Below are 9,855 nucleotides of genomic sequence, written 5' to 3' on the forward strand. Positions count from 1 at the left end.
GTGTCAACATCTTTCCCGCCGCCTGCCGCTGATTCGGTTTGAACCTTGCGCAGCCCTCGCATTTCCGAACGTACGCCCTTGAGTCTCTCTGCATTCCTGGCCAGTAGTACCGGGCTGCACTACCTCTTCGTTCCCTGCTCTATGCGGAATCTGCCTCTAAAGGGTGCTATAGTCTGTAGTATGGTGGTGTATTTTATTTTCTCTTGCATTTCCGTGATGAAGCATACTGCTTTGGCCTCTGTGTCCTGCATTCTTCGCAGCATATCTGGTTCTGTTGACACCGATTCTGGCAGTGGCTGCCTCGATAACGCATCTGCTTTTACGTTCAATTGGCTTTTCTATACGCGACCTCAAAGTCATGCTGCCGTAGCCCTAACGCCCATCTGGCAATTCTTCCCGAAGGGCTTTCTATGTTGTTCAACTACTTCAGTGCCATATGATTCGTTACTACCTTAAAGTGGTAGCCCTCCAGGTACGGCTTTAGCTTCCGAATTGCCCACACAATTGCCAAGCACTCCTTTTCTGTTTTTGAGTAGTTCTTCTCGGCTCCGTTTAGGGTCGGCTGGAGTATGAAATGACCTATTCGCCATCTTCCATGTCCTGTGTGAGGATCGCGCCAATCCCGTAGTCACTGGCGTTCGTTTGCAGGATGAACAATTTTTCGAAGTCGGGGCATGCCAAGACTGGGTCGGTAACTAATATGGCTTTCACCTCCTTGAAGGCATGCTGGTGGGCCTGTGACCATGTCCACTTGGTACCCTTGCGGAGGAGGTCGTTGAGTGGCCTTGCAATGCGCGCGGAGTCAGGCACGAAACGTCGGTACCAAGATACGACTCCAAGGTTTTGCCTCAGCTCGCGGACCGATGACGGAGATTTTAGCTGAGCTATGGCTGCTTACTTCTCTGGGGGCGTGCCTATCCCTTGGCTTGTGACGCGGTGCCCTAGGTACAGTAGTTCTTGCTTAAAGAATTGGCCTTTATCTGAGTTTATTCATAGATTTGCGTTCTTCAAGCGCCGGAACTCTTCCCTGAGGTTTCTTTTGTGTTCCTTTATGGCGCGGCAAATCACGATAATGTCATCTTGATACGCAAAGGCATGTGGCGACATTTCTGGTCCAATCACCTCATCCAGTGCCCGTTGAAATGTGGCCGACGCGGAGTGTAATCCAAACGGCATCACTCCCTTTGGAACAGCCCTTTCCCTGGGACGGTGAAGCCCCGGCTTGAATCTTTTAACGGTATTTGCCAATACCCATCTGTTGGGTCATGCAGCCGCCAAAACTGTGCAGTAATATTGTTAGCCGAAGTAGTCAGTGGTAGCAGTTGCGATGCCCATAGTGCAAACCGCTGTTCTCGCACGCATTTATCTGTACGGCGCTCATTCCTTGTTCTCTTTGTTATCTACCTACGTTAAGCTTGGGCGCTGCATTTCGGCAAAGACTCAACTTGCGCATTCGATATAGCTCTTTGTCGGCCCTACCTGCCGTAAACAATTCGCAAAATAAACAGTATCGGAAAATAAACAAACTTTCTTCGGCTATTTATTATTCGCAACAGCTATTGAAAAAGCTCAATAGCTAAACATTGGTGACCCCGACGTGATTGTGTTAATTTGCATGCATTAATTAATGCACTTATCCCGTTTATAAATAAATATACAAACATTGCTACATATATCGTTACGTGCATTGACTCCGCTTGCATTTTCGGCATTTATTTTGTGCTCATCTTCCCGCTGAACCGAATTAAAAGCGATTTGTTGCTATGCCCGCTGAAAGTGACAAAAACAGGGTGACCTTGTTAAAGCGCAAAGCCAATGCGCTGTTCAGCAGGTTGCAGAGGCTACAAACGTCGCTGTCTAATGAGACGCTAAGCGGATACGACGAACCCACTCTTACGGTGAGGCTGGAGCAGATTGATGAGCTGCAAAATGCCTTTAATGTTCTGCATACAGAACTGGAGGAATTGGATATCGACGAAATTGGCAGTGGAATGAGCGAGAGTTTCCATGAATTCATCGTTGAATTCAAGGCTAGTGTGCGCGCGGAAATAGCCAAACGCAATGTGCATTTCGCGCCGCACTCAACGCTTGCGGAAGGTGTTGTGCCCCACCAGTGTAGTGGTCCTCAAACGCAGCCGCGGCCGAGGCCGATGCTGTTGCCTCCTGTGCAGCTGCCAACCTTTGGCGGAGGCTAGGCAAACTGGGCGGATTTGTACTCCGTGTTCACGAGCATAATCGACAGCCATCCGGACCTCTCCAACATTGAGAAATTTCAACATCTGCGGTCATGTTTGAGGGATTCAGCGCTGGAAACTATCCGATCATTGGAGATCTCAAACAGCAATTACGAAGCGGCCTTAGAGTTGCTTCAAAAAAGGTTTGATAATCGGCGTCTCGTATTTCAGGCGCACATCACCAAGATTCTGGGTTTAAAGGTAGTACGGAATGGTTCAGTGGCATCGCTTCGGGAATTGTCGGACAAGTTTAACGCTCACATTCGTGCGTTGAAGGGTTTGGGCACCACTGAGCAAATCGCTGGTTGCATCATAGTGTAAGTGCTGCTGCAAAAGCTGGATGCGGCGAGCCAAGCTAAGTGGAAGGAGCGCTCGGAGGATCCGGTTTTTGCCAACCTTATTCCGTCGTGGGAATCGATGGCTGCATTCCTGAAGCAGCTATGTGGGACTTTGGAGGCCGTGGATTGCGCCATGGCAACCTATGCGCCAGGCGTTCAAGTGGGCAGAAATCGTTCGACGCTAGTTGCTACCACCCAAAATTCTCTTGGTTGCATGCTTTGCCATAGTGCAGAGCATGCCATATATTATTGCCCGCAATTTAGAGATCGTCTGCCAGTAGATCGTCTGCGCGAGGCAAAGAGACTAGCACTTTGCCTAAATTGCCTAAAGGCAGGTCATCAGCTACGGCAATGCAGCTCGAGCCGCTGCCGCATCATACGCTGCTCCATCTAGATGGTCCGCCTTCCTCGCAGCCACATGTTCCGGTGTCTTCAAGCTCCCACACTGAGCCTTCTGCCCCGCTTTCGACTTCTTCTACTCTAATTGCCCAGGATCTCGGTAGTGCTGCTAGCCACTGCAACCGTTCTAGTGCAGAATCGGTAGGGACTGTTCGTTCCCTGAGGGGCCTTGTTAGATTCTGGCTCTCAACTGCACTTGGTCACCGGCTCCGAGGTCGTCCGGCTCCGTCACTGGAATCGGGGATTCCAATTTCGCGCCTGATGGATTCTCGGTAGGAATTGCGATGTGGTCTGTCACTTCGGATTTCTCAACGAGCATAACAGCAGTTATCGCTCCCAGTATCACGGATCTGGAGGCTGCGCGCGCCCTTGCGGTAGAGCCTTAATAGCTTCACGCGTTCCTTCTTTAGCTAGCAAGGAAAACAACATTGATGTTGAACTTGATTCACTTCTGCAGCGCTTTTGGGAGGTAGAAAATTGTCCCGGCCCAATAGTTCAAGCCACTAAGGAGGAGCTAGATTGCGAGGCCCACTTTGTTAAAAATTACACCCGACTGCCAGCTGGCGATTACTCGGTACGGTTGCCGCTAAAACTCCATTTGGACTTTTTAGGAGATTCCTATCCTCAGGCTTTGCGGAGATTTTTGTCGCTGGAAAGGAAGCTTACAAAGCACCCTGGCTTGAGGGTTAAATGTGCGGCGTTCATGAAGGAATATCGTGATCTGGGACATATGTCGCCTGTGCCTGCCTCCGAGGTCAGCTCGTGCCGATATTTTTTACCACATCACTGCGTTATGAAGGAGGATAGCACAACCCCCAAGCTTCGCGTTGTCTTTGACGGATCAGCTGCCACTTCTGGTTACTCGCTTAATGATGTGTTAATGGCTGGCCCGGTCATCCAGCCCAAGCTATTTCACATCCTAATTCGATTTCGCTCACACCCAGTTGCCGTTACAGGAGACATATGTAAAATGTACCGATGTGTAAGGGTCTCGCAAGAATATAGCTATTTGCAGTGCATTGTATGGAGGGACTCCCCGATCGATGACCTTCAAGTATACAAACTCGACACAGTACCAAACCAGCCTCCTTCTCGTCCGTGAGGGCTATGCAGCAGTTGTCAATCGATGAGCAGGCATCGCTTCCCATTGGATCAGAAATCCTTCGGCGCGATTTTTACGTGGATGATCTTATCTCCGGCTCCGGCACGGTAAAGGATGCTATCAGCATAATGCAGCAGACGGCTGGCATTCTTGCAAAGGGCAAGCTCAAGCTAAGGAAATGGTGCTTTAACATTCCGCTTGTGCTGGAGGGTGTGCCCGCCGAGGACAAGGAGTCATTCATGAAGTTTGAAGATGGTAGCGATTTCACCAAAACTTTAGGTCTCGCTTTGGATCCCGCCTCCGACCAGCTATTGTTTTCGTTCTCTGCCTTTCTGTCGCCATTGAGACCCTGCAGGCGCTCTATTTTGTCTGCGATTGCTAAATTTTACGATCCTCTCGGACTGGTCGGTACGGTAATCACAAGGTGAAAAATCTTTTTGCAGCAGCTCTGCAAGGAAAAGCTGTCCTGGGATGAAAGCCTCCCGGAAACTCATAACACGAAATGGCTTGATATATGTCGCAGTTTTGAAATAATAAGTCATGTTAGTTTCCCTCGGTTCGTGTTTAGCGCAGAGTCCGGTCTTGAAGTGCATGGTTTTTGTGATGCAAGCATTGATGCCTATGGAGCCTGCGTTTATGTGGTTTCTAAAGGGAATCAAAGTTTTAGCCATTTGCTTTGTTCGAAGTCGCGCATAGCTCCGTTGAAGACCATAACAGTACCAAAGCTGGAGATTTGTGGTGCGGAACTTCTCGCTAAAATCATGAGGGAAATAGTTGGCTTGAAAGTATTTAAAGGACGCTACTATTGTGGGTGCGACTCGACGGTGGCACTTTCCTGGATCCGAGATGAGCCCGCCAGGTTCAACATATTTGTGGCAAATAGGGTTGCTGCCATTCAGGAGCTGACAGATGTCACGGCTTGGCGTTATGTTCCAACAGCGTTAAGTCCGGCTGACATCTTATTCAGAGGATCCCTGCCGTATGAGCTTAGCGAATCGTCACTCTGGGCGCATGGACCCGCCTATCTTACGGAGCCTGAAAGAGGTTGTCCAACAGCTGTTTGTCCTGACAAACCGGTGCTTGAGCTTCGTCGAAGTGTGTTCATCGTAAAGTCGCCGTACGTGGATGTAATTGCTAGCTCCAAATTTGCAAATTCCTACCCCTCACTGCAACGAGTGTTTGGATACATTTACAAATATTGTAATGGAATTCGTCATCCTGGGCTCACCGTCGCAGACATTCAAGAGGGTACTCAGATGATGCTGCGGTTGGTGCAGCGCGCGCAGTTATGGGAGGACATGTAGTCCCTAAAAACGCAGGGAAGAGTTTCCTCGTCTAGTCCCATATCCTCGCTTTCGCTGTTCCTGGATCAATTTGGACTTCTTAGAGTAGGAGGTCGACTCCGGAATTCGTCATTCGACTTTGATGCCCGCCACCCGAAAATCCTTCCAAGGTCTCATCCGGTGACTCTGGCAATTATTTCGCATTACCATGAAAGCAATCTTCATGCCGGACCTCGAGCTCTTCTGGGTGCAATTCGATCCCAATATTGGCCTATTGGGGGGAGGAAGACGGTTACCAAGGCCGTGAACAGATGCATCAGATGTTTTCGGATTAAGCCGCGGCGGACCTTCCCAAGGAGCGCTTGGAAGGATCTCGCGCTTTTGAGGTTTCTGGTATAGACTTCTGTGGACTCTTCTTTCACAAGTCAGATACTCGCAACAAGCCCGCGGTTAAATGCTACGTCTGCGTATTTATATGCTTTGCAACCAAGGCAGTGCACCTGGAGCTGATCAAGGATCTCTCGACAGTTGCGTTTCTGTGCGGACTCAAGAGGTTCATATGCACCCGGCGAAAGCCGAAGCAAATTTGGTCAGACAACGCCACCAACTTTGTCGGCGCCAAAAATGAACTTCTGGAACTTCGAAGGTTATTTTTCAGCAGCGAGCATCAAGGCTCCGTTCAGAAATTTTGCCTTTCGGAGACGATTGACTGGCGGTTCATCCCTCCACGGTCGCCCCACTTCGGTGGACTTTGGGAAGCAGCGGTGAAAACGGCCAAACATCATTTCTACCGCGCTGTGGGTACGACGGTTCTGACCTTCGACGAGCTGAGGACGCTGGTGTGCCACATCTCGGCAGTTATTAACTCCAGACCTTTAGTTCCCATTTCAGAGAACCCTGCCGATCTGGACGTCCTCACTCCGGCGCATTTTCTCAATGGTGGTCCGCCTTCGTCGTTTGACGAGCCAGATATAACGGGCCTAAACTATAATCGGCTTGACTCTTGGCAGCGCATCTCCTTTCTTCAGCAAATATTTTGGTCGCGATGGAAGAAAGAGTACTTGACGTTGCTCCAGCAGCGCTCCAAGTGGCGCACCCCAAAGTCTGGCGTAGCCGTTGACAACGTCGTTCTTGTTAAGGACGAGAATCTACCCCCAATGAGATGGCCTTTGGCGAGAGTCATGCAGTTGATTCCTTGCAGAGACGGCGTCGCTCGAGTTGCAGAATTGAGGACCGCGTCTGGAGTAATAAGGCGGGCAGTGAACAAGCTGTGTCTGCTTCCCCTTGAGGACTCTACTGGAAGCCAAGCTTCCAACGGGGGGAGGATGTTGGGTCATGCAGCCGCCAAAACTGTGCAGTAGACTAATCTCATACTCGTAATATTGTAAGCCGAAGTAGTCAGTGGTAGCAGTTGCGATGCCCATAGTGAAAACCGCTGTTCTCGCACGCATTTATCTGTACGGCGCTCATTCCTTGTTCTCTTTGTTATCTACCTACGTTAAGCTTGGGCGCTGCATTTCGGCTGTCTGTCCCGCCAATTGTCACTTCTTCGTTTTTCGGCAAAATCTCAACTTGTGCATTCGATATAGCTCTTTGTCGGCCCTAGCTGCCGTAAAAAATTTGCAAAATAAACAGTATCGGAAAATAAACAAACTTTCTTCGGCTATTTATTATTTGCAACAGCTATTGAAAAAGCTCAATAGCTAAACACCATCCTTGAGGTCCAGGCTGCTTATGAAGCGCGCCTTCCTTAGTTGGTCGATGATGTAGTTTATCCGTGGCATCAGGTAGGCACCCTTTATGTATTTCGAGTTTATCTGCATGAAGTCCACGAATAGTCTCAATTTTCCCGTTTTCTTCTTCACCATGACTATGGGCGAGCTGTACGGGCTCCTTAAATGTTCTATCAGTCCCACTTCCAGAAGTGCATACACTTTTGCAGTAATATCCCCTTGAACCTTTGGATTCTCGGGGTAGTATATTTGCTTAATCGGTTTGTCATCCTTCATGGTTATTGTGTGTTCGGCTATACTAGACGTTCCGGTCATGGAGTAAAATTCCGCGTGCTCTGTCTCCACGAATTTTTCCATGTCCGCCTCTTCGCCGTCCTTTTGAACAACAGCGGCCGACAACTACTCCTCAAGCCACCCATTGTGTCTGCCTCTGGTCGGTATCCGGATTTCATGCCCGGCGCACCTGATCTCGGCCCCGACGTGCGTGAGGAAATTCCACCCCAGCACCAGCGGATCCACTATTCCTAGTGGTATCAGTAGGCTCATGTAGAGTCGCCTGTTGCCGAACTCAACTCCTATCTGGAGCTTTGCGTTGATTTCGCCGCACCTTACATCTGCCAGCCTAACCTGCCGTCGTATCCTTGTAATCGTTCCACGGGCAGCCAGCTTTTCAGCCAGCCCTTCGCTTCTGAAACTTGCTGTCGCCCCGGTGTCGATCGTGGCCTTGTACGTGTCCCCACCGATCGCTACCTCAGTTAGTTTTGGAGGGGCGGCACCTTGCGACCCCTGCTCGCCTCTCTGCGGCTGGGATCGCTGGCCTTTTCCTGCTCTCTGGCAGCACTCCGTACTTCGGATTCCCACTCTTCCGCACATCCAGCAGAACAGCAGCCTCTGGTTTCGGCATCCCCTTGCCCAATTTCCTCCATAAGGTTGTGTTTTGTCGCCTTGACTGGACCGGGGTAGGTTGCGCCCACTGCTCCTGGGCCTGTGTACCTAAGTCGCCTGCGTCCTCACACCTTCTACACGTGACGTGTGTTGCGGCCGCGGCTTTGTTGCGGCTGAATTTAGGTTCTTCCGCGAAGGCTTCCCGATCCCTTTGCAGCTCCTCTTACTCGTCTGCCAGGATTATGAGTGCCTCTAGGTCGTCCACCTGGTAGGATCTCAACCCCAGGGGTCCTATTAGGGTCTGCATCTCGACCATGTAGTCCTTGAATACTTCCCCCCTAAATCCTTGAATCCTTTGCCTCACCTTGTCCGCGAGATTCGCAAAGTATCCCATGGACAGGAAATATGTTTGGAAACTATGAACTCGGCCCAAGTCCTTAAGTGCATGTTATTGGATATAAACCATTTTAGTGCCATTCCTTGCAAAAATTTCCAGGAATTCGAGGAGTTTTTCTGCTCCGTTAAACCGAAAAGACCATTTTCTGACTTTCCTTGCTAATTCTTGCATAATCCGGCTGGCTGGGCCTGGGTCTTTCTGGACTTGACCTTCTCTTCCTGCACGTCTCTGTCCGTTGGCCTTCCTGCTGCTCCTCCGTAAGGGACTTTCGCATATCCTCTGTTCTTCCGGACAGAGATATGCGTAACCTCTATGCGACATATGCGAAATGCTCCTTTTTGAGACGGTAAATCCAACTTCTACCAATACTGCTCTATTTTTATTTGTATACTGCCGGGATAATCACATTTTTGGGCGCCAGATGTAACGAACGGTTTTTATAGGTCTGCTCGCTACCGGCTAGCTCAGTAGATTTCGTGTGTTCGTCCCACCAAATTTATATTAAAACGTGATCACCCGGTTACCAACAATTCCAGTTCTCGTTTCTTTGGTATTTATTCTTGTCTAGATTTATATGTGATCTGATTATCCGGACGTCTCCGCTCTCCCGTCGTAGAACCGGACTGCTCCATCCTGGTACTGCCGCAGCCACACGTGGTTGGTGGCAAGAAGAACGGCTGTGGGCTTGGGGAAGCGTCACCGTTCTCAGACTAGGGTGAACAAGTGCTGGGCTTTCAAGGCGTACACCTCGCTAGCCGCAACCTCCTGTCCCTTGCTCTGTCCCGGCCAGTCCCGCGAGACGCCTGTTCAGTTCCTGCCGACGCTCCTCGCATTAGCCCGGTTTACGCCGCAGTCCAAACGGACGAGAGAAGAAGGAAAAATTCAGAAAAAAGGAAGTCTGCTTGCTTTCAAACATCTCCGGAGCGTAGCAGAAATGGTGATCTGCCGCTGTTACGCCCACCCTACCATAATTATGCAGCCTCCTAGCTGTTTATATTGGGAATCCCTAGTGACCCACTCCTAGGTCCTATCCTTTATCCTTCCAGACATTTTTTCCAATAGAAATTAACTTAGCAATTCATAATTAATTTGTATTTATTCTAGACAATTTTCCATTTAAGCTAATCTTTCGCTTTACGCTTGAGTTCCATAGGTGGGCCAGCTAAACATTCCGCAATGATTAAAATATAATTAAGTACATACAAAAATAGAATATAAATATAATACAAAATATAGAAGAATTTGTACGCTTTAACTTAAAGTATAGAAATAATATAGGATTATAATTTCTAAAAAAAATTGCATCATCTATTCCTACAAGAATTCCCTGAAAACAGCCTTTATTACGCAACCTATATATTCACATTGCATCATCTTTTTACATGTATACACAAATACTGTTCATGCCGAACAGCTGAGTCCGGTATCCCGCCAGCAGAGCATCGCTGTTGGCGGAATGTACTTTTTGACCCGTTTGGGAATTG

The 9,855-nt window shown here is 49.1% G+C and overlaps 1 protein-coding gene across 1 annotated transcript; it reads left to right on the top strand.

Annotated features, from left to right (window-relative positions):
* The first annotated feature begins 4,078 nt into the window (after positions 1 to 4,078).
* On the top strand, positions 4,079 to 4,501 carry LOC122756650. Its single transcript, XM_044006867.1, has one exon. The coding sequence runs from the start codon at positions 4,079 to 4,081 to the stop codon at positions 4,499 to 4,501; it is 423 nt and encodes a 140-aa protein (XP_043862802.1).
* The last annotated feature ends 5,354 nt before the right edge of the window (positions 4,502 to 9,855 follow it).

This window comes from Drosophila santomea, unplaced genomic scaffold (genome assembly GCF_016746245.2).
Source record: "Drosophila santomea strain STO CAGO 1482 unplaced genomic scaffold, Prin_Dsan_1.1 Segkk85_quiver_pilon_scaf, whole genome shotgun sequence".
Classification (NCBI taxonomy): Eukaryota; Metazoa; Arthropoda; class Insecta; order Diptera; family Drosophilidae; genus Drosophila; species Drosophila santomea.